General features: G+C 41.2%; 1 protein-coding gene across 3 annotated transcripts in view; it reads left to right on the forward strand.

The window, feature by feature from the left end:
• Positions 1–25,912, forward strand: part of LOC145340976 (coiled-coil domain-containing protein 150-like) — a 104,447-nt gene that overhangs the window by 59,771 nt on the left and 18,764 nt on the right. For all 3 annotated transcript variants that reach the window (XM_080185608.1, XM_080185607.1, XM_080185609.1), the window contains exons 18-21: positions 12,308–12,392; positions 17,569–17,738; positions 19,444–19,570; positions 20,973–21,167. In XM_080185608.1, coding sequence (XP_080041734.1) covers positions 12,308–12,392; positions 17,569–17,738; positions 19,444–19,570; positions 20,973–21,167 — 577 coding nt within the window. The remainder of the gene's footprint in view (positions 1–12,307; positions 12,393–17,568; positions 17,739–19,443; positions 19,571–20,972; positions 21,168–25,912) is intronic.

A 25,912-nucleotide genomic window follows, 5' to 3' on the forward strand; every position in this document is an offset into this window, starting at 1 on the left:
AGTTTACACGTTCTCCCGGTGTCTGCGTGGATTTCCTCTGGGTGCTCCGGTTTCCTCTCACAGTCTGAAAGACCTGCTGGTTAGGTACATTGACCCGCACAGGTGCTGGAGTGTGGCGACTAGGAAAATTTCACAGTTTTCCATTGCAATATTAATATAAGCCTTACTTGTGAATAATAAATAAACTTTTACTTTAACATTTTTTTCTACAGGATCTCCCCTCTTAGATCGTACAGCATTTCTGATTGCTTCCTGCATTTCGGGAACAGTTCCTCCTCCTGTGTTTTGAGGTTGGGGCAGGGCTGATAATACTGCACAGATCAAAGATGCAAGCAACAATTTTATCTCTTCATTGTCATCTAAATCATCTAATATCTTTTGTTGGCCCGCTCTATGAAAAAAATCCTCCAATCATTCCCCATTCAAATGATTTTGTTACTTTTGCTATTTCTGCTGATTGGGTCAAATTAAAAGGTGTAATGAACATAACTTGATTATTCGCCCTGTGCTCTAGTGGGAGAGGTGGAGGGGGCATTGGGTCTGCATTCAGAACAACATATGGACATGGGGATTCTTTAAGGAATTCGTTCATTTTCTCCTCTTACTGATCCTTCCCAATCCACTATCATCTCCTGTTAGTTCCTCAAAAGTACAGATAACCCCTCTCCCCCGATAAAATAACTAATCTGGCAAATTACTGTTGAGAATGTTTCTGAAGAATTGGTCGTGAAATGTAGCGCAATTCACAAGTAATTGTACTCTTGTTCAAGTGAGAGAAGCTATTGAGCTCCCCTTTCCACATCACAGCAGACACATCTGAAGCCTATGTAGAGCACTCATGGGGATCCTTTGATGGGTACAGTACAGAAGTTCACATGCACTCAAAGCACTTTGTCCATCCTACTGCAAAAGGTGTACCTCCTCTGTAAGGTCAGCCTGATTCAGTTATTCGCATTGCTGTCTTTTGTAGAAGTTAAACAAAGACCTGATGCAAGATCTTGACTTCAGGAGCAAATGCTGTATTGTTCAGAGAAATCAAATGTTCAGTCCCATTCTAAACCAAAATTCTGCCTGGTGCAGAGGGTCATGATGTCTGTGGGGTGGGGTGGGTGGTTGATGGTGGAGGGACCTTTAATTTTACTATGAGATTGGATCTCTGAGGGACTAGTCTCATACATCTCTTTGCCAGCAAGAATCTCCCCAAGCTCTAAACATTTGTCTACGTTTGGGAGAATTCTGTGGGAATCTTCCCAAGCTCCAAAACAATTGCAATCTGTTTTGCACCAACCTACTGGTGCGATTCTTAGCACTTTTCCTACCAGAGATGACATCTAGTCTTTTTGGGAGAATTTAATCCAATACTTATCTTATACTCTTAACGTTCAGAGAAGTCTTTGTGAATTGTTAAGAACCCCTCTGATGTTAAATGAGAGGTATTCCAAAACCCAGAAGAACAACTCAACATTAGTTCTTAGTGGTGAATATTTTCAGTTCGGTGTAATTTGAGTAAAGAAATGCAAGCTAGTGAGGAACAATTGAGTCTTGTAATCGATTAAAGAACATTTATTAACTTAAAAAAACACACACAACAAAAACTATAATTTACTCAACAGTATATTTATTTACAATAATAGCTATATGCACACAGTATCTCACCTAACCCCTATTCCTAGCTATCTACCTTCCTGAACATACATTATTATATAATAATGAGCTACATCCAGCATATACTTACCACCAATAAGTTATCTTCCATGTGTGGGAAGAATCTGTCTTCCATTTAGCTTTTTTGTTCACTGAAGTATCTAAAAACCAGCAGCTTTCAGACTGGAGTTTTGTGCTTTTTGAGAGAATCCTGTTTGTTAGTTGTTTCTCTCCTCCTCCTCCTTGCCAATTAATCCTACTATGGATAAATTGTTTCTTCCCTTTGATGTAATGTTATCTTAATAACACCTTGGATCAGGCTTTTCACAAATAGGTGCGAATTATATTTTTATCTCTTGATTTTGAACTCACCTCTTCTACAGTCCTAACACCAATTTCTAGACATCATCGTTCCCCTTTTATCCAATTCTTTATTTAATCCCAATTTATTTTCAAATATGATTTTATTCAATTCTTGAATCTTCATTTTACTCCAGTATCTTGACAAAATTAATAGTCAATTGTTTCATCACAGAATAAATACCGAATGTGACCAAGCCCGCTTCCATCAATTTGTCAACACCTCTCCCAAATGCCTGTTACATTGTGAACTAAGCAATCTTGCTCAATCTTAATTTTTTTCACTATGATTTCCACTTTTGAAATCATGCTTTGGAATTCTTTCCAAACATTGCTCCAACTTGGGTGATTTAAACAATGCCCCATCTCACAAGGTTTCAGTACCTCCTTTCAAGGTTCCTTTCCCTGAGTCTTCTCATGCATTCACCCTACAAGCACAATTTCACCTGATTAGTTGTGCAAAGCAGAACACCATTGCTCCAAAGGGACACATTTGCTCTAGCAGCCTGCAAAACAAAGTAATCGACCTTTGGTTCTTTTGAATCTCCAGAGCTTATCTTGAAACTTCTTTGACCATAAGGACTTGTTGCAAGTCCATTTCACTTAAAACCTCCTCCCCACGGCTCTTCTTTTAATTGGAGATTTTTTCTGGGACCTGTTACTGTCCCCCTTCCTTGTCCCTCTTTCTGGGACATTCGTAGTGGTGCTGCACAACTGGTCACCTGATCTGGTTCTTTTGTGCCATTCACCTTTTTCTTCCAGGCACATGGGGCCTGTCCTTGACTTGAAGAACGTGAAGATGCCAAACTGCACAAATGCAGCCCGCTCCCAATCTGCACACCTGCAGGAAGTCAGAATCATCAGGGATTGAAATATCCAACTTCCAAAGTAAATTTCTTAACAAGGTGGAATATTTAGTTGGCCAGGTATAGGTTATTATGAGTTTTGTTTTGGCAGCTGTTACTAGGGGGCATAACTATAAGGTTCATGGTGGGAGATATAGGAGGGATATCTGAGGTAGATTCTTTACTCATGGCTGGGATGTGGAATGCACTGTCTGCTATGATAGTGGATTCAAGATAGGCCAGGTCTCTTGCGTGCAGAATTGAAGGGGTTAAAGTGACTTGCAAATCCAGTGCTGAGTGAACAACGACGTTGCAGTGTTGATGGTGTATAATTATGGAGGTCAGTTTAATTTTGGCACAGAGAAAACTAGGGTTCAAGAGTTTCCTATCTTGACAGTATTTAATTCTGACACCAGAGGGCCAGTGATCTTTGCAATGAATAGCTACTGTCTGTTAAATTGCAAATAGTACCGTTACACAAACTTTCTCGATCCCATTTAAGATCTTGAATGGGTACGTTTCAGATCTCCCAGTCCAAATAGTATGCATAGTAGTAGGCATTTTAGTCTAGTATAGTCAACTCCTCCTGTTCATGAGAGCTCCTTCCCTGGGAATTCTCAAGAAGTGTGAAATTTGATCTATGTGAGAATGACATGGGAAAGGTGAGAGTTTAATATTCTGAATTATGGATGAGTGACATTTTGGGCCACAAACTACAATTATGTGTACAACTACATTTGTGTAGGTAAACAGATTTGTGATAGAGAGTGTTGTGAATGACAAGGGGATGACTGTAAAATGCTGGGTTCCAAAGTGTAGTTAAGAATAAAGTGTTTTTTGAATTGTTGCTTGCTTTCATTTGGTTTCTGTAATCTTCAGGTTTGTATGTTTGATTTATTATTGTCACATGTATTAGTATACAGTGAAAAGTATTGTTTCTTGCACGCTATTCAGACAAAGCATACTGTTCATAGAGAAGGAAACGAGACAGTGCAGAATGTAGTGTTACAGTCGTAGCTAGGATATAGAGAAAGATCAGCTTAATGCAAGGTAAGTACATTCAAAAGTCTGACAGTGGCAGGGAAGAAGCTGTATTTGAGTCAGTTGGTATGTGACCTCAGACTTATGTATCCTTTTTCCCTAAGGAGGAAGGTGGAAGAGAGAATGTCCGTCGTGCATGGGATCCTTAATTATGCTGGCTGCTTTGCAAAGGCAGCGGGAAGTGTAGACAGAGGCTGGTTTGTGTGATGGATTGGGCTACATTCACAACCTTTTGTAGTTCCTTTGCAGTCTTGGGCAGAGCAGGAGCCATACCAAGCTGTGATACAACCAGAAAGAATGCTTTCTATGGTGCATCTGTAAAAGTTGATGAGAGTCGTAGCTGACGTGCCCAATTTCCTTAGTCTTCTGAGAAAGTAGAGGCGTTGATGAGCTTTCTTAACTATAGTGTTGGCATGGGGGGACCAGGACGGGTTGTTGGTGACCTGGATACCTAAAAACTTGAAGCTCTCGACCCTTTCTCCTTCATCCCCATTAATGTAGACAGTGGCATGTTCTCCTTTACACTTCCTGAAGTCGATGACAATCTCCTTTGTTTTGTTGACGTTGAGGGAGAGATTATTGTTGCCGCACCAGTTCATCAGATTCTCTATCTCATTCTTGCACTCTGTCTTGTCATTGTTTGAGATCCAACCCACTACAGTGATGTCGTCAGCAAATTTGAAAATCAAATTGGAGGGGAATTTGGCTGCACATTCATAGGTGTAAAAGGAGTATAGTAGAGGGCTGAGAACACAGCCTTGCAGGGCACCAGTGTTGAGGATGATCATGGAGGAGGTGTTGTTGCTTATCCTTACTGATTGTGGTCTGTGAGTTTGGAAGTTCAAGATTGCAGAGGGAGGTACCGAGGTCCAGGTCATGGAGTTTGGAGGTGCGTTTTGAGGGAATAATGTGTTGAAGGCTGAGCTGAGTTCAATAAATAGGAGTCTGACATAGGTGTCCTTGGTATCTAGGTGTTCTAGGGCTGAGTGCAGGACATCTGCTGTAGACCTTGTGGCGGTAGGCAAACTGTCGTGGATCCAGGTAGTCCGAGGGGCTGGAATTGATTCATGCCATGACTAACCTTTTGAAGCACTTCATAATGATGGATGTCGGAGCCATCGGCCAATGGTCACTAAGGCACACTGTTTGGTTTTTCTTAGATACTGGGATGATGGTCATCTTTTTGAAGCAGATAGGGACCTCAGAGTGTTATGATGTAGATGTTAGGTGATTAGGCCATGCTAAATTGCCCCTTAGTGTCCCAAGATGTGTAGGCTAGCTGCATTAGCCATGTGAAATGTGTGAGGTTATGGAGATAGGGTAGGGGTAGAGGTCCTTGGTAAAATACTTTCTGAGAGTTGGTGCAGACTTGATGGATTGAATGGCTTCTTCTGCACTTTAGGGATTTTGTGATACTATTGAGAGGTTATCCAATGATGAGAACTGAGAAATTTGGGCTGGAATTTTGGAGAATGAGAGATGATCTCTTTGAAACATAGAAGATTTGAAAAAGGATTGATGGGGTGACGCTAAAAGATTTCCCCCCACCACCTCCCAAGCTGGGAAATTGAGAACACAGATACAATCTCAGGGTAACTTATGCCTAGTAGATCATGGACAGGCTTTGTGGAGACAGGAGAGGAGTTACTTAGTGCAGGATTCCCAGCCTCTGACCTGCTCTTGTAGCCACAGTAAGTATATGGCTGGTATGACATTAATGTACCTTTAAGAAATGTTTTTATTTAAATCCTGTTCTCTGCGGCAATCACAGCTTCAGTTTCTTTTCATCCTGGCACTGGTTGGCTTTTCAAAGTCTTTTTATTGCTGCTTCAATGGCTTAAATTGAGTTTTGTTTATTTTTACTCAGGTACTTTCTGGGAGTTGTTTATGACCCTGCATTGTTAGGAGGAAGATTGGTGGCAGGTCATGTGTTTAAGACAGTTTTTTTTCATAGTGAACTCAAGGTTTCACTTTTAATTTCGCTGGCAGCAGTTTTAGTTTAGAAGGAGGTGGACACCAAGCTGCAAAGTATTGTTCTCTCTCTCTCTCTCTTTCCCTGATTTTGGAAATTCTGCTGTTAGCTGGAAGCAAGGTTCCTAGTCTTCCTGGAGTAGAAAATCTGCTGTTGGTGGTTGACTTGACTAGAGTCTCCCTAGTGTTTTGGGAAGCTGTTCTAGCTCCCAACTTGTCTGTGCATCTCAAAAGAAGTGCAGCATTCAACCAAAGGACTAAATTCCAGTATCACATGAGCATTGGTCTTTGCAGTGTTGAACCAATGGAAAAGGTTTTGTTTATGGAATTGGTTTGATTAGGCCATTTCCTTTATTCATTAAGGGTTATACTATATCATTGCTTTTGTTCTTGTTTGTAATTGGTAAAAGTTATTGCTAATTTTCTTTCTATACATGTTAACTGTATACTTAATTAAACTTTGTTTGATAAAAGCTCCCAAGAGAGTTTTTTGAATCATACCTGAAGTGAAATATCTCATGCTCACCCTAGCCAAATTCAAAGTGCTAAACTTATGGTCCAGGTGGACTTCATAGAACATTTCAGAGTTTCTGACCTGAATTTTGTAACACTGGTCTAGTTCAATTCAATGGTAACCCGAAGATATGATAGTGGGGGATTCAGTGATGGTAACGCCATTTAATGTTGAGAGGAGATGGTTAGATTCTCTCTTGTTGGAGATGATCATTGATTGGTACTTGTATGTTGCATAGCATTTTTCAGCCCAAACCTTAATGTTGTCCAGGTCTTGCAGGATATGGGCATGGACTGCTTCAAGTGAAAAGTCGCGAATGGTGCTAAACATTGTGCAATCATCAGAAAACACCTTCACTTTTGACCTTATAATGGAGAAAAACTCATTGATAAAGCTGTTTAGGCTTAACACACTATTCTGATGAACTCCTCCTGTTTTGGGACCGAGGTGATTGACCACAGCCATCTTCCTTTGTGCTAGGTATGACTCCAACACTGGAGAGCTTTCTCCCTGATTCTCACTGACTCCAGTTTTGTTAGGGATGTTTGATGCTATGTTTGGTCAAATATGATTTGAGTTATGGGGAGAGGGCGGGAAAGTGGAACTGAGCCACAACAGATCAGCCATGATCTTATTGAATGGCGGGGCAGGCTCGAAGGGCTAGATGGCCTACTCCTGCTCCTATTTCTTATGTTCTTATGATTTGATGTCAAGAGCAGTCACTCTCACCTCACCTCTTGAGTTCAGCTCTTTTGTCCATGTTTGAACCAAGGCTGTAGTGAAGTCAGGAATTGGGTGGCCCTGGCAGAACCCAAACTAAGCATCATGGGCATGTAATTGCTCAATAAGTGCAGATTAATAGGACTGTGGACAGTTCCTTCCATAACTTTGCAGATGATCGAGAATAGACTGGGGGTGTAGTCATTGGCCCATTTGGATTTGGATCTTGCCTTTTGTGGACATGACATACCTGGCCAATTTTTCACTGAAGTTTATCTAAGGATGCAGCTGGTTCTGGAGCACAAGTCTGCAGGACTATTGTTGCAATGTTGTCAAGGCCTTTGGAGAATCCAGTGACTTCAGCTGTTTCTTAACACCATGTTTAGCGAATCAAATTATTTGCAAACAGGTTTCTGTAATGTGGGGGACCATTGGAGAAGGCCAAGATTGATCACCCACATGTCGTTTCTAGTTGAAGAATGTTGCAAGTATTTCAGCTTTGACTTTTGCACCGATATGTCAGGTGCCCCCATCATTGAGGATAAGATCATCTGTGGAGCTTCAGTTTGTTGTTTAAATGTCAGCACCAGTTACGACTGGATGTGCCAGGACTGTCGAGCTCAGACCTGATCTGTTGGCTGTGGAGTCACTGCGCTGTCTATCACTGTTTGGTATGTAAGCAGTCCCTGTGTTGTAACTTCACCAGGTTGACACTTTCTTTAAGGTGTGCCTGGTGCTATTTCTGGCATGCCTTCTGGTACACCATTTTGAACCAAGATTGATCCCTAGTTTGATGGTAATAGAGCGGGAGATTATACCAGGCCATGAGATTACAGATTGTGGTAGTATACAGTTCTGCTGCTGATGTCCACAGCACCTCATGGGTGCCCAATTTGGATTGCTTAGTCTGTTGGAAATCTATCACTTTTAGCAAGTTGGTAGTGCCGCACAACACGATGGATGATATTCTCAATGTGAAGGCAAGTCTTTCTCACCACGGTGATCACTCAAACTAATACTGCCATGACATCTGTGACAAGTAGATTGCTGAGGATCAGGTCAAGCATGTTTTTTCCTCTTGTTAGTTCTCTGACAACCTGCCACAGATCCATTCTAGTAGCTATATCCTTTAGAACTCGGTCAGTAGTGATGCTACAGAACTACTCTTGGTGAAGAGCATTGAAGTTCCCACCATGCAGAAAACATTCCAATGCGTAGCACCCTCAGTGCTTCTTCAAAATAGTGTTCAATATGGAGGAGTACTGATTCATCAGGTGAGGGAGAGTAGTAGGTGGTAATCAGCAGGGGTTTTCCTTGCCCATGTTTAATGTGGTGCCATGAGACTTCATGGGATCCAGAGTCGATGCTGAGTACTCCCAGGGAAACTCCCTCTGACTGCAAACCACTGTGGACCTGTTCTGTCAATGGGACAGAGCATACCCAGTGATGCTAATCTTTGGGGATTGTCTAGTAAGGTATGATTCCGTAAGTATGACTATATCAGGCTGTTGCTTAATTTGGCCGTGGGATAACTGTTCCGATTTTGGCACAAGTCTCCAAATGTTAGGAGGATTGACAGGGCTTAGTTTGCCATTGTCATTTCTGCTGCCTCAGTTGCTGCCAGATGATCAGTTGGTTGCATTCCTTTTTATGAATTTTGTAGTGGTTTGATATAACTGAGTGTTTTGCCATTTCAGAGAGCATTTAAGAGTCAACCACATTGCTGTAGCTCCGGAGTCACACGTAGCCAGATTTTACCGTGCAGTTAAGGAATGCAGATTTTTCTTCCTAACGGTCAAAAGTGAAGCAAATGGGTTTAACAGAACCAACAATTTTTTTTTAGGTTTAAGATTTGAGGCTGACTCAACCCCCATTTTTTGAGGATTGAAAATATCCCAGCAAAGTACTATGAGAAAGGAAGTTCTTTATTTAATGCTCTTATTCTAATAGCCGTGTAATATTATTCTTCTTTACAATGGTGATCATGTCTTCTAATTACCTAAATTTCAATTTTTAAAACATTTTACTTGCTCTTTGTAAAGGACTGCTTTGAAATTGCATTAATAATTGGTTTATAATTGTTCCAGAGTTGAATCTATTGATTTGAGTTATTTCTATTTTCAATGGGCATTTTTTTCCTCTTTTCATTTGTCCATTTCAGTTGCTTCTGGTAACTACATAAGAACATAAGAAATAGGAGCAGGAGTAGGCCATCTATCCCTTCGAGCCTGCCCCGCCATTCAATAAGATCATGGCTGATCTGAAGTGGCTCAGTTCCACTTTCCCACTTTCTCCCCATAACCCTTAATCCCCTTGCCTACCAAAAACCTATCTACCCACGTCTTAAATATACTTAGCGAGGTAGCCTCCACCACTTCAACGGGCAGAGAATTCCAGAGATTCACCACCCTTTGAGTGAAGAAGTTCCTCCTCAACTCTGTTCTAAACTGCCTCCCCCTTATCTTGAGGCTGTGCCCTCTAGTCCTGCTGTCCTTTCTGAGCGGGAAGAACCTCTCCACCTCTACCCTGTCCATCCCTTTCATCATCTTATACGTCTCAATAAGATCCCCCCTCATCCTTCTAAACTCTAATGAGTACAAGCCCAGTCTATTCAGCCTCTCCTCGTGGCTCAACCCCCTCAACTCCGGTATCAGCCTAGTGAACCTCCTCTGCACTCCCTCCAAGGCCAAAATATCCTTGCGCGAGTGCGGCGACCAAAACTGCACACAGTACTCCAGCTGCAGCCTCACCAGTACCCTGTACAGTTGCAGCAAGACCTCCCTACTTTTATATTCAATCCCCCTCGCTATGAAGGCCAGCCTTCATAGCCATTTGCCTTCCTGACCACCTGCTGCACCTGTAGGCTGGGTTTTTGCGACTCATGCACAAGGACCCCCAGGTCCCTCTGCACCGTAGCATGCTGCAGCTTTTCGCCCTGTAAGTAGTAGTCCTTCCTACTATTATTCCTACCAAAGTGGATAACCTCACACTTGCCAACATTGTATTCCATCTGCCAGGTCCTTGCCCACTCGCTCAGCCTGTCTAGATCCCTGTGCAGACTTTCCACACCCTCCGCACAATTTGCTGTTCCACTTATCTTTGTGTCATCAGCAAATTTCGACACCTTACACTCGGCTCCCTCCTCCAGATCATCTATATAAATGGTAAATAGCTGAGGCCCCAGCACCGATCCCTGGGGCACTCCACTAGTCACCAACCGCCAATCCGAACAGCACCCATTGACACCCACTCTCTGCCTCCTATTTGACAGCCAATCCCCTATCCATGCTAATGCCTTACCCCCAACTCCATGCCCCCTAACCTTCTGTAACAACCTTTAGAACATAGAACATTACAGCGCAGAACAGGCCCTTCGGCCCACGATGTTGCGCCGACCAGTTTTTTTAAAAAAAAACACTGACCCACTAATCTAAACCAATCCCTTTCCGTCCATAAACCTATCCACAGATCTCTTAAACGCCCCCAAACTAGGCGCATTTACAACTGCAGCAGGCAGGGCATTCCAGTCCCTCACCACCCTCTGGGTAAAGAACCAACCCCTAACATCCGTCCTATAACTACCCCCCCTTAATTTAAAGCCATGCCCCCTCGTGCTAGCTTTCTCCATCCGAGGAAAAAGGCTATCACTATCCACCCTATCTAAACCTCTAATCATCTTATATGTTTCAATAAGATCCCCTCTTAGCCTCCTTCTTTCCAGCGAAAACAACCCCAAATCCCTCAGTCTCTCCTCATAGGACCTCCCCTCCATACCAGGCAACATCCTGGTAAACCTCCTCTGCACCCTCTCCAAAGCCTCCACGTCCTTCCTGTAATGTGGGGACCAGAACTGCACACAGTACTCCAAGTGTGGCCGCACCAGAGTTGTGTACAGTTGCAACATGACGCTGCGACTCCTAAATTCAATACCCCTACCAATAAACGCCAAGACACCGTATGCCTTCTTAACAACCTTATCTACTTGATTCCCAACTTTCAGGGATCTATGTACACATACACCTAGATCCCTCTGCTCCTCCACACTAACCTTTGGTGCGGCACCTTATCAAACGCCTTCTGAAAATCGAGAAACACCACATCCACCAGTTCCCCTCTATCCACCACACTAGACACATCCTCATAGAATTCCAATAAATTCGTCAGACACGACTTCCCCTTAACAAATCCGTGCTGCGTCTGCTCTATTAAACAATTCTTCTCAAGATGCCTCGCTATTTCCTCTTTGATTACGGATTCAAGCATTTTTCCTACAACAGACGTTAAACTAACCGGCCTATAATTCCCTGCCTTTTGCCTGCTACCCTTTTTAAACAGCGGCGTAACATTAGCCGTTTTCCAATCTTCCGGCACTTCCCCGGAATCCAGCGAGGTTTGGAAAATAATCACCAAGGCATCCACTATCACCTTTGCCATTTCCTTCAGAACCCTTGGATGCATCCCCTCCGGTCCTGGGTTTCAAATAAGATTTTCTTGTTGTTTGCCCTTTCATACTAGTGTACCTGCCCATCATTTTTATAGGCAGTAACTGAAAGAATAGGACAAACAAACATTAGGTATTGTGCTTTATTGTTATATCCAATTTATCAAAGTTAAATGAAAAATGAATGTTTTAATAAATCATTTTGTCTTAAAATGCCCTGCTACTGTACAATTCTCTTGATGAAGATCTTTTCAGGTATACAAAATTAAAACTCATTCCTTTGAAAAGTGGCTCCCTGAAAATTTATCAGTAAACTTTTTACAAAAAAAAACAATGTATTGGTTAAGAAAATGCAGAGTGCAAAATTACAGGAAGACTATCTATTCCTTGCTCTCACCTCAAAAGTAAAAAAACCCCGTAAACATTTGAGCCCCTCTCCTTCTCACTCTTTAGAAAATAAGAATTCATCCTTAAAATGTTTCCTTAGGGTCTCCTTGCCCTTGCCTTTGTAATTAATATTTTTGAACCATACTGACACCTCATCAGACTTATTTTAAATTGAGGGAACCTAATAAAAAGGAAGCACAGGATCAGCAGCTTTGCAGTTGACAAAATGTTAAGTTTTTTCAAAGAATATTTGGTTATGTATCAGGGTAATATTCCAGCACTTCAGCAAACTAGCAAATCATATCAGCACTTGTACATTTTGCACTAATGCCCAATGTAGACATACGCTGAATATGATGTGTTTAATCTTCACTTCCTATCTAGGTCACAAGCCCAAATGATTCTGCAGAGGCTGCAGGCTGAACTGGAGGATCTGCAGAATAAACTGGCTACACAATACAACATTCAGGTAAGTCTATTCATGGGCGTTACATTTCTATTAACAATGTACACCAAGACATATATATTACATGAATATATAGCTGTACATATTGTATGATGGATAAGTTGTAGAATATGGCTATACCTCAGGCTTCTGGTGGGTATTTGTCTTACTTATCATCTAAGAAACCATTTAGAATGCTTAGTGACCTGTTATGTGACATTTTTGACTGGAACACAATCTATAACAGAACCTGGTTGATCCTTTTTGATATGTCGAATCAAATTTGGTAAGAAATAATTATTTAACTGAACCAAGACACTAATTAAACACTGAAGACTGTCCCTCCAGCTTTTAAAGGCAAATATACATAACTCACTTAAGAAGCTCCTGTGTTCAGAAATTTAAGCAGATGTCTGTGACAATATTTATATTGATATTTGTATTTATGACTTGAAAATTTAGTTTCAATTCCATCCTCAATATTTTGTAATCTAAATATACTGCAAAAGAGGTCCTCTATCCTTCACCTTGACAGTTTGAATTATTCATTTTGCATGCCAATAGCTTCATCAATGTAGAAATTCATGTACAAATAATTGTATGGGCGTGACTTGTGGTTATGCTTCTGTGTCACCTTTTGTGTTCACATCACTGGTACCTAGTACAGGTTTGTCTACTAGACAAATCAACTCTACAGATGACCTCATGTATACATGTCCACACCTGATGCTTCCTCTCTGCCAATGGTCACCTAGTCTTCCTTACTAGCTTTACTCTTAGCAACCTATGGGATAACTACCCTCTGGAATGTCTGCTCCAGAATACTTTTCTGCCTCTGAATATTGTGGGATCTTTTCAGTTTACTCCCAAGCTGGGAAATATTTTGCTTGAGGAATGCAATCTTTGTGCACCTTGGAAAATTTTTCAGCTGATCAGAGAGAGCTAGAATAGATTTTTAATGGATAATTCATGCCTGGCTGACCTGATTGAATTCTTTGAAGAGCTGAGTAAAGTCTTGCATAGGGGAATGTCAATTATATTCTTTATATGAACTTTCAGAAAGCATTTGATGAAGATACACTGATGCAATCTCTTGTCCCAAGACCTTCTATTTCTGTTATGTCATACGTAAAGTGGTAAATTTAAGATCAAAGAAAGTGAATCCAATTATAGAATTGGCATTTATGCTGTACGATGCATTCAGACTTAGGAAGAGTGCCTAAATTGTAACAATCTAGTACTTCAAAACTGAGTTGTATTTTGTGCATTAGTTGTTTTGGTCTCCGTATAATACTTTAGTTGTCTTTTGTTCTTTGATTCTTGCTTTCTGACCTTTTATAATTTTCTCAAATTCGGCAACTTTCAGTCACTGTTCTTTACTGGCTCGTGACACTTCTGTAGATTTGGATGTGGCATCAGATAGGCTTTTTTTTAAGCTATGAAGTTAGAAAATTTATATACATGTTAATGAGAATGATGGTAGTTCTTCGTGGTAATCTCTGGATTACTACCTGAGCCATGCGCAAATTGGCGCAGGGTCAATAGGATTAAGGAGGTGAATGCGTGGCTCAAGGATTGGTGTGGGAGAAATGGGTTCGAATTCATGGGGCATTGGCACCAGTATTGGGGCAGATGGGACCTGTTCAGATGGGATGGTCTTCATCTGAATCATGCAGAGACCAGAGTCCTGGCGAATCGTATAACTAGGGCTTTAAACTAATTAATTTAAATGAACTAAATTAATTTAAACTAACTAAGGCTTTAAATTAATTATTAATTTAAACTAACTAAACTAATAGGGCTTTAAACTAATTAGTGGGGGGTATGATGCAGGGGTATGGGGAATTACAAAATCAAAAGTAAAAGAGAGGGTACGAGTGCATGTTAATGTTGAGGACATTCCGCTAATTAAAGGAGTAGAGGGCACAGGAGAGGTTAGTAGCGTTTCTACAAATAGGGTCCAGATAAAGGCTGGCATAAAGACACTTTACCTGAATGCATGAAGCATTCGAAACAAAGTGAATGAGTTGATGGCACAAATCAGCACAAATGGGTATGATCTAGTGGCCATTACAGAAACGTGGTTGCAGGGTGACTGGGACTGGGAACTGAATATCCAGGAGTATCAGACGTTTAGGAAGGATAGACAGGAAGAAAAAGGAGGTGGGGTAGCTTTGTTAATAAAGGATAATATCAGGATGGTAGTGAGAGACAATATAGGCTCCAAAGAGCAAAACGTGGAATCGTTGTGGGTGGAGATAAGGAATAGTAAGGGGAGAAAGTCACTGGTGGGCGTGGTCTATAGGCCCCCAAATAATAACTTTGAGGTGAGGCAGGCTATAACCAAGCAAATAATTGATGCATGCAAAAACGGAACGGCGATAATCATGGGGAATTTTAATCTGCACATTGGTTGACTCAAGTCGGACGCGGTGGGCTTGAGGAAGAGTTCTTGGAATGCTATCGGGATAGTTTCCTTGAACAGTATGTTATGGAACCTACGAGGGAGCGAGTTATCTTAGATCTGGTACTGTGTAACGAGGCAGGTAGAATTAGAGATCTTCTTGTGAGGAATCCTCTTGGGACTAGTGATACAATATGGTTGAATTTCTGATGCAGATGGAGGGTGAGAAAGTAGGATCCCAAACCAGTGTCCTCTGCTTGAACAGAGGGAAGTATGATAAGATGAGGGCGGAATTGGCTAATGTAGATTGGGGGCGCAGACTGGTTGGTGAGACAGCTGAGGAACAGTGGAGGATTTTTAAGGAGCTCTTTTTCAGTACTCAGCAAAAATATATTCCGGTGATAAAAAAGGACTGTAAAAAAAGGGATAACCAGCCGTGGATATCGAAGGAAATAAAGGAGAGTATTAAATTAAAAACCGATGCGTACAGAGCGGCTAAAAATAGTGGGGAATTAGAAGATTAGGAAAGATTTAAAAAACAACAAAGAATAACTAAGAAAGCAATAAAGAAAAGAAAAATAGAGTATGAAACTAAACTAGCCCTAAATATAAAAAATGACAGTAAAAGTTTTTACAAATATATAAAGAAGAAGAGAATGGCTAGAGTGAATGTTGGACCCTTGGAGGACAAGAGGAGGGATTTAATGGTGGGAAACGAGGAAATGGCTGAGACTTTAAATAAGTTTTTTGTGTCTGTGTTCACGGAGGACACAAATAGCTTACCGAATATTAAAGATAGAGGGTTGGTAGGAGATGAGGTCCTTAATACAATTACCATTACTAGAGAGGTAGTGCTTGGTAGACTAACATGACTGAAGGTAGACAATTCCAAGGACTGGATGGAATGCATCCCAGGGTTCTGAAAGAAATGGCAGAAGTAATAGCAGATGCGTTAGTAGTTATTTACCAAAATTCGCTAGACTCTGGGGAAGTGCCGGCAATTTGGAAAACAGCTACTGTTATGCCGCTGTTTAAAAAAGGTAGCAGACAAAAGGCGGGTAACTACAGGCTGGTTAGCTTAACGTCCATAGCTGGGAAAATGCTAGAATTTATCATTAAAGAAGAAATAGCAGGACACCTAGAAAAGAACAGGTCCATCAAGCAGACGCAGCATGTTTTCGTGAAGGGGAAGTCATGTTTGACGAATTTACTGGATTTTTATGAAGATGTGACTAGTGCAGTAGACAGAGGGGAACTGGTGGATGTGGTGTTTTTAGATTTCCAGAAGGCGTTCGATAAGGTGCCTCACAAAAGGTTGCTGCAGAAGGTTAGGGTACACGGAGTTGGGGGTAAAGTGTTAGCGTGGATAAAGGATTGGCTATCTAACAGGAAGCAGAGAGTTGGAATAAACGGGTGCTTTTCTGGTTGGCAGTTGGTGACTAGTAGGGTGCCGCAGGGATCAGTGCTGGGGCCTCAACTGTTTACCATATACATAGACGATCTGGAGGAGGGGGCTGAGTGTAGGGTAACAAAATTTGCTGATGACACGAAGATGAGTGGAAAAGCGAATTGTGTGGAGGACGCAGAAAGTCTGCAGAGAGATATGTATAGGCTGAGTGAGTGGGTGAGGACCTGGCAGATGGAGTATAACATTAGCAAATGTGAGATTATCCACTTTGGTAGAAATAATAGTAGGAGGGATTATTATTTAAATGGTGAAAAGTTGCAGCGTGCTACTGTGCAGAGGGACCTGGGGGTCCTTGTGCACGAATCACAAAACTAAGTCTGCTGATACAGCAGGTGAGGAAGAAGGCGACTGGAATGTTGGCCTTTTATCGCGAGGGGGATAGAATATAAAAGCAGGGAGGTCTTGCTGCAACTGTCCAAGGCACTGGTGAGGCCGCAACCGGAGTACTGTGTGCTGTTTTGGTCCCCTTATTTGCAAAAGGATATATTGGCCTTGGAGGGAGTACAGAGAAGGTTCACCAAGCTGATACTGGAGATGAGGGGATTAGCTTATGAGGAGAGATTAAATAGACTGGGCCTGTACTCATTGGAGTTTAGAAGGCTGAGGGGGGATCTTATTGAGACTTACAAGATAATGAAGGGGCTAGACAGGGTAAAGGTAGAGAGATCCTTTCCACTTAGAAAGGAAGCCAGAACTAGAGGGCACAGCCTCAAAATAAGGGGGGTGCAATTTAGAACAGAGTTGAGGAGGAACTTCTTCTCTCAGAGGGTGGTGAATCTCTGGAATTCTCTGCCTGTTGAAGTGGTGGAGGCTACCTCATTGAATATGTTTAAGTCACGGGCACATAGATTTCTGATAGATAAGGGGATTAAGGGTTATGGGAAGCAGGTAGGAAAGTGGAACTGATCCACTTCAGATCAGCCATGATCTTGTTGAATAGTGGGGCAGGCTCGACGGGCTAGATGCTCCTATTTCTTATGATCTTATGGATCATTGGGCATGTGCAATAATTGATAGGATGGTGACTTGTGGTGCCTCACAAAGATCTGAGTTACCTATTCACTGTGGTTATTAATGACTTAAATGATTGGATAGAAAGACATAAATGACACACAGATGGTGATATTGTGAGCAATGTCGATGGTATCAAATACTTTATGATGTGATTTTTTTTTCCCTATTTACAACTTGCCTAAAACCAAGCTCAGATGTGGATTTTCTTGTTTATGGTCTATTTCAAGCTTCTGTATCTATTGTAAATAGCATTAAAATATTAAATAATTTATTTACTAAGATGATTTTGACATGATTATTTATTGTCAATGAAGGTGAATCCTCTCCATAAAGGACTGGAGATTGCAAGACAAGATAAGCAGAAACTAGCACACAGCTTGGAACAGACTTTGCAGACCAGCAACACTTTACGGATTAAGCTAAATCGACTCCAAGAAGAAACTGATAATAAAGAACACCAGCAACAGCAACTTCTGCACAACAGGTCAGATGTAAAGTGACTGTGGAGGGGGGCATTTCTGCCTAATTTTGATATCAGTGAAAGATTTGGAAACAGACAGGGATAAACATTTGTAATGGAATTAGTATGGATTATTTGTTTGATTAATCCCTCTAAAAATCATAGAAATGTTTATTATTTTGTACTTATTTCCAAGATCACTTTTTAATTGTTCTCAAGTTGTGTACGATTCTAGCAAGGCCTCATTTATTCCCTAGTTGCCCTAAGAATGTAACAGTGAATCATTTCTTTGAAACCATGCACTTCTTGCTTTCATGATGATAGGTAAGAAATTCCTGGTAATTGACCCAGCAATTATTAGAAATTATGGTACATATCTAAGTTAGAATGGTGTGCAACTTGGAGAGGAATTTGGAGGTGATGATCTTGATACTCCAGGCCTTCTTGACGGTCAAGCTCACAGAGTAGTGAGAGATGACAAAGTAAGCCTACTGAGCTACTACAGCTCATTATGTAGATAGCATAATGTATACAAGCCACACTCTTCCAATAGTAGAGTGGGTGTTGGGCATTGTGTACAGTGGGAAGGATGTTGATCAAGCTGACAATTCCATCCTCGGCGATGTTAAACTTTTTGAATGCCTTTGCTTCTTTAGTCATCTGGCTGCATATTCGATCACTCTGGGTGAGCCTTGTAGTTGATGAGCACGGTGAAGAGGACGTAAGAGGTTAAGGTGTGATCCACTCATTGTATAGTACAGTCTCTGTCTTGTTACAATAGTCATTTTGTTGTTAAGAGTGGTCCAGTTAAGCTTCTGTCAATGATGATCCTTAGAATGTTGGTTATAGGGGCTTGGTGATGTTGCCACTGGAGGTCTGGTGAGGTTGTTGAAGATGGTCATAGCCTAGCATTTATGAGGCATTAATGTTACCTGTCAGTTAACCTAAACCTGGATATTCGGACCCTACTTTAGATTGGCATGAGCTGTTTCATAAGTTGTTACTGAAGTTGAATAATGTGGGATGATCAGTGAATAGCTCAATGGAGATATTTAGATTATGGATACTGCCCTGAAAAACTGGGGCTAACTTTGCTTTATGACTCTAGCCATTAGAAGATTTGCTCCTTGATCCTCATTGAGCACAGTGCCAAAATCAATCTGATGCCACCCTGGCATCAAGGGCAGTTCTCTAGTCTCCTCACCCATTCTCCTGGTATCCATGTCTAGGTGTGGAGATGCTGGCATTGGACTGGGATAAACACAGTAAGAAGTCTCACAACACCAGGTTAAAGTCCAACCAGTTTATTTGATAGTAAACCCACAAGCGTTTGGGCTTTGCCCCTTCGTCAGGTGAGTGGAGAGTTCTGGTCTCAAACAGAGCATATAAAAGGCACACATAGTTTACAGAATACTGATTAGAATGCGAGTCTTTACAGTATTCTAATCAGTATTCTGTAAATTGTGTGTGCCCTTTATATGCTCTGTTTGAGACCAGAACTCTCTACTCACCTGACAAAGAGGCAAACCCCGAAAGCTTGTGAGCTTACTATCAAATAAACTGGTAGGACTTTATCCATGTCTAGAACAGGGTCTATATTGGGCACAGCTGCTATAATTTTGTAACCTATTATCCTTTAACTTACATTTCATGGTAATGACTGTATAAAGTAAATTAACTGCATCTTGTTGCTTTCCTGTTCATTCTGATTATCATAATAATTCTGCAGGGAACAAGAACTTGAGAGTGCTAAAATTGAGTCAAAGGTTTTCACTGAGCGGATTGAAGCCTTAAAAAAACAGTTCCAATGTGAGAGAGAGGTTGCGAGGAAGGCCAGTCAGAAAGAAATTGCAGAAGTAAGTCTAGTTTGCAATCTTCCCAAAATAGAATAAAGCTACCAAAGTACATGAACTGGACAAAACTGACAGTGAAGTAATTTGTGTAAGATAAAGAAAAGCTTACATTTTTATAGTGCTTTTCTCAAATATCAGGTGTCTTAAAGCCCTTTACAGCCAGTGAATTACAGTAAGTCCTCACTTGAAATTGCCTGCTTAATGCTGTTTCATTTAACATTGTTTGTTCTTTAGGGCCCGTTTGTCTGAGGCCCCACCCCTCCTCCAGATTTATTTTGAAAGTTACTCCATGAACATTGCGTATATGCATTCCAGTTTTTAAATTTGTAGATTTTTTTTTCTGGGAGAGAAGTGTCCGAAGGACCCTAACTCTAACTTTCACATTGATTCCTATGGGAACCCATAATTCACTTAAAGCCGTGATTTCAGGGATGCAACCACAACTTTAAGCAAGGAGTTATTGTACATTTGAAGTGTAGTACCTGTTAGAATGTAGAAAACATAGCAGCTAATTTCTGCACACCAAACTCTCTCAAACTGCAATGGGAGTGACAGTGACCAGATGTTTTTTGTGATTTTGATGATGTTGACTGAATAAATATTGATCAGGACACAGCGGATAGCATCCGCGCTCGCCTTTGAAATAGTGCTATGGGATCTTTTGCATCTACTCACATGTGAAAATGAGGCCCTGGTTTTACATTTCATTTGAAAATTGACAATTCTAACAATGCATTAGAGCGTTAGCTTTGATTTTTGTGTTCAAGTACTGAAATGGGACTTGAACCTGGCACTTTGACTCAGAATGCTGCCAACTGAGACACAGCTGACACTAGTCAGTGTACAAAATCTTTAACGAGAAATTTGAGAGTAATAAGGTGCCATCATTATGTGCGCTTTTTTTTATAACTTGGAACATTTATAATTTCTATTGGTAATTAGTGACCTTAGTGAAGTGATAAACAAATTGCTAGACTATGGAGCAGGTATACTTAAACTTATTACAAAGTTCATTGTAAGACGGGCATTTAGAAGGTACTTTGGGAAACAACTTCTTCTATTTCTAATGTTCTTGTGCTGTTAAGATAAAATGATAATAACTTCATTAAAATATTTGAAGGTCCAGATCACCAGCTTGGAGAGGCTTGGCTGCCCACCCAAATTTTGGCCTCAGGTAAAGTGGAAATGAGCTGGTTGGAAGTGGGCTTGAATTGTGAAACAGATTTCTCTTAACATTAACTCCCCTCATCCAACCCATCCAGTCATTTTATATTATAATCCACCCTCTCCAGGAGTTTAATTCTATTTGAATAGGAAAGTTATGTATCGCTTTCAGAAAGTCATATTTGCAAAGAGCCACCATCGTTCTCATTAACATATATATAAAAATTTTCTAATTTCATAGCTTAGAAAAAGCCTTTCTGATGCCACATCCAAATCTGCAGAAGTGTCACGAGCCAATAGAGAATTGCGACTAAAAGTTGCTGAATTTGAGAAGATTATAAAAACTCAGAAAGCAAGGATCAAAGATCAAAAGACACAATTGAAGTATCATATGGAGGCCAAAACAACCAATGCACAAAATACAGAAAGAATTAAGGTGTGTATAGTACAATTTCTTTGTTATTTGTAAACTCATTTTTGAAATACCAGATTGTTACAATTTAGGCACTCTTGCTAACCCTGAATGCATCTTACAGCAGAAATGCCATTTCTATAATCAGATTCACCTTCTTTAATCTTAAGTTTACACTTTATGTATGACATGATAGGAAAAGCAGGTGATGGGACAAATGATTGCATCAACTTATCTTTTGTTAGATATGTGCATTAAAGAATATGAAGTAAAACAGATCAGCTGGAGAGTCAGAAAGTAGTACAGCACAGGAGGCCACCCGCACCATTGAATTTGCAGTGAATTTTTCAAAGAGAAACCCAGTAATGCTGTTTCTCTTTTGAAGGCTACTATTGTGTCTGTATTCACCATCCTACTGGGCAGTCAGTCTGAATTCTAATGATTTATTAAATAAAGAGGGTTTCCTTGTGTCACCTCTGTTACTTAAATCTCTGCTCTCCAGTTATTAATACTCAGCTATTGGAAACAACTTCTCTTTACTTACCCTATCTAAACCCTGCATGATTTAAACACCTCAGGGGCGATTTTCCGCCCTTGCTGCGCCTGGTGCAGATTGCGCTGATCCTGGAAAATAGCGCGCAAGCCTAAAAATCGGCTTCGCACTCAATACCAAACAGTTTGCAATAATTTAGGCCCCATTCCAATGCCCAAACTGGATCACGTCTTGAAAAGGTGCAATGCCAATTGGCATATTTAAAGTAGTATTTAAATATGCATAGCCAGTTTGACTCCCAGTTCATGGAATCTTCCAACCTTCAGGCACGAGAATCAGTACTTGTCTCCAAACATCTATTCAGGAACCATATCAAAGACAAATCCTTTAATAACCCTTTGGAACTGTCAACCTTTTAGGTGTTTATACAACCTCCTACTGAGATTAAGTAGTTCCTTAAACATTTGAAACTTAGCGAAGCATTCATGATGGGCTCAGCTGTTGAGACAAACTATTACAACTGAAGACAGTGGAGCCTTTGGAAACTGGAAAAACTGGTCTCAAGATCAGGTGTGACACGCTGGGCGATCAGAGGCCACTAAAGCCCCCAGGTGGCTACCGGGCATCCCAGCAGTGGCCATTTGGGCACTCCCAGTTGGCACTGCCAGTGTGCTAGAGGCCATGCCATTGGGGAGGGGGGGTTATTACAGGGGCTATGGGGAGGGGATATGTGGGGATGGATCATGAACGGCACAGTAGCACAGTGGTTAGCACTGCTGCTTCACAGCTCCAGGGACCTGGGTTCGATTCCTGGCTTGGGTCACTGTCTGTGTGGAGTTTGCACATTTTCCTCATGTCTGTGTGGGTTTCCTCCAGGTGCTCCAGTTTCCTCCCACAGTCCAAAGATGTGCGGGTTAGGTTGATTGGCCATGCTAAAATTGTGTACTAGGAGCTTTAGGTTAGAGGGATTAGCGAGTAAAATATTGTAGGGATATGGGGGTAGGGCCTGATGAGATTATGGTTGGTGCAGACTCGATGGGGCGAAGGGCCTTTTTCTGCACTGTAGGGTTCTATGATTCTATGATGAAGGGGATCCTGATGGGGAGGGGATGTCAGGGATCAGGCAAGGGGATCCATCAGGAGGGCCCTGATGTCGGTGACCTGTATCAGGGAGGGGAATATGCCAGCAATGAGGGAGGGGCTGGTGTCCTGATATCCATGGAGAAGGAAGGTGTTCGCCCATTGTACTGTGAGATCAGGGCACCCTTCTGTGACAGACCTTCTGTAACCTGCCCAAAATGTGCACCTCATTCCTAAAGTGTAGGCCCTGAATTAGACACAACAGCTATGACAAAACAATTGTCTTACATAGATTTAGTATTGCATCCTGATTTTTGTGCTCTAAGCCTCCATAAAATCCAGGATCCCATGCATTTTGTTAATCCATCCTACTCCTTTCAAAGATTTGTACACAAACACTCTAGGCTTTCTTCTTGCACCTCTTTTAGAATTCTACTCTGCAACTTGCACAGTCTCTCTCCTTGGCATTCACCAGAATGTAACACCTTGTGTTTTTCTGCTTTCAATTGTCTGTCTATTCAACAGGCTATGTGCTGCAGCTGTATAGGGCATTGGTGAGGCCGCAGCTGGAGTACTGTGTGCAGTTTTGGCCGCCGCACTTATGCAAGGATATTTTGGCCTTGGAGGGAGTGCAGAGGAGGTTTACTAGGCTGATACCGGAGTTGAGGGGGTTGAGCTATGAGGAGAGGCTGAATAAACTGGGCTTGTACTCGTTAGAGTTTAGAAGAATGAGGGGAGATCTCATTGAGACGTATAAGATGATGAATGGGATGGATAGGATAGAGGTGGAGAGGCTCTTCCCGCTCAGAAAGGACAGTAGGACTAGGGGGCACAGCCTCAAGATAAAGGTGGGGGTGGTTTAGAATGGAGTTGAGGAGGAACTTCTTCACTCAAAGGGTGGTGAATCTCTGGAATTCTCTGCCCGTTGAGGTGGTGGAGGCTGCCTCGCTAAATATTTTTAAGACGCTGGTTGATGGGTTTTTGATAAGCGAGGGGATTAAGGGTTATGGGGAGAAGGCGGGAATGTGGAACTGAGCCACGACAGATCAGCCATGATCTTATTGAATGGCGGGGCAGGCTCGAAGGGCTGGATGGCCGACTCCTGCTCCTATTTCTTATGTTCTGATGTTCCTGTTGAGATCAACAATTATCATCCTCACTGTTTACTGCACTTCTAAGTTTTTTAAGCCTAGTTCATTAAAGTTTATCAAAAACAACAGTAATCCCTTATCAAACTCCACTGTATACCTCCCTTCAGTCCATAAAATGGCCATTCATCACAAATTTCTGATTTTTGTCCCTCAGCCCCCATGATTTTGGTTGTACCCTCCATAGCCACTCATCCAGCACCCACTATGAGTAATTACCGAATCATGCATTAGCAACAGTAAGGTTTTGAAATGTACTTGAAAAAAGACTAGACTGACAAAGTAGTAGAACTGTCACTCAAACACACTTCATACTGAGAAATAAAACTCTAGACCCAAGGAAAAAGTTCAATCCCCTCAAGTGGACATTTTAATGATAAAAACAAACATCTATTCAGTAACCATATCAAGAACAAATAATCCTTTAATAACCCTTCAGAGCTGTCAACCAAAATGCTTATACAACCTCCTACCAAGATTAAGTGGTTCCCTAAGCATTTGAAACTTAGCCAAGCATTCATGGTGGGCTCAGCTGTCGAGACAAACTCTTACAATTAAAGATAGTGAAGCCTTTGGAAACTAGAAAAAAAGCAAATGGATAGGTTTTTTCTAAGCTGCACTAAATGGCCTGTCAGTCAGGGTAGTTCAGAAGCAGGTGATTATTTGTTTTCTCTATCTCAAAGTTGCCCACCAATTTTTATAAAAATTAAAGTAGTATGGACATTCATTTAAATTACTTTAGATTATGGCATTAGAGTTCCTTCATTTTCAAATGCATAGCCCTTTACCCAATGGGAAAAGTACTCTAAATGCTTTGCAACACAATGCTGGTCAATGTAATGGTCACCATACCCTTTGCAGGACCAAGCCCAATGATTAATCACTGCAGTACAAACACATCTAACTTATAGTATAACATTAACGATTGAAACTGAAAGAACACTTTTTGTATTTCGAAGCACATACCCTGTCAATCAAAGAGCAGCTGGCTTTTTTTTAAGGTTTTCCCACTTGAGACCGGAGCTCCTTTGTTACTAATGACTTTTCTGAGGTGCTGTGAACCACACATATTTAAAGAAGGGGCTTGACTCCATAATAAATTATGGGGAGTTTTGAACTCACCCACTCTCCCCCCATAATAGAGCTACAAAAATGGAATGTTGTGTGTAGACTGGCTGTCTCATCCCAAGTTGGCAAAAATGAGCAGAAATGGGAATTTTGGAATTGGGTCATGCTCACCATTTTTAATGAGCCGCTGAGTTGGTCTGATGTGTCCAAAATTGAGAACTAAGTTTAAGTTTGAGAGAATTTTTCAAAGTGTGAACTTGCATTAAAAAATTGAATGCAGTAATTGATTTAGGCGAACCAATCTCCATCATACTCAAAGACACCCTTTTTCTCTCTTTGACTGAGCCCCCACACGCCACCACCAAACTGGGCCCCCTCTTCCCCAACACCAACATATCACACCATTTCCAGCTTTCTTTTCCATGATGGAGTTGACCTCCATGACCACTGCGTAATAGAGTGCAGGTGTTGATTACAATCTTATGAATAACCACCCAATATATTCTTAAAACTCAAAATGTATGCTAACCTGGGGCCAAAGGAATTCACATCACACACTTAGATTTGCGTTTGCACAAAAATGTGACAGAGTTAATTTTGCTGTAATTCCATTAAGCAATTATAAGTAGGTGCAACTATTTCCTTTCTGTGAAACTGAAGGTGACAGTAAATATATAATTAGTTATTATAGCAGTAATTAGCATTTTGTGTTCTAATGTGGTAAAAAAGCTTGCTTTTCTCCTACTGCTCAACTTATCATGTGCAATTTTTACTCAGCTGTTTAAAAGGATTGTGAGAGCATTCTCTGCGTCAGCTGGTTTCTGTACTGTCATCAGCCTGCCTTCAATGATTCTTTAAATTACGTATTTTCTGCAACACATTGAAAAGCCTTTTATGTTATGTATATTCCTACTTCTAAATAAGTTGGTGCTAAAAGTGTTAAACATTAAAGCTACTCAGCCTTTCCTAATTAGTATAAT

Source organism: Carcharhinus amblyrhynchos, chromosome 3 (genome assembly GCF_965287045.1).
Source record: "Carcharhinus amblyrhynchos chromosome 3, sCarAmb.v2.hapA, whole genome shotgun sequence".
NCBI lineage: Eukaryota > Metazoa > Chordata > Chondrichthyes > Carcharhiniformes > Carcharhinidae > Carcharhinus > Carcharhinus amblyrhynchos.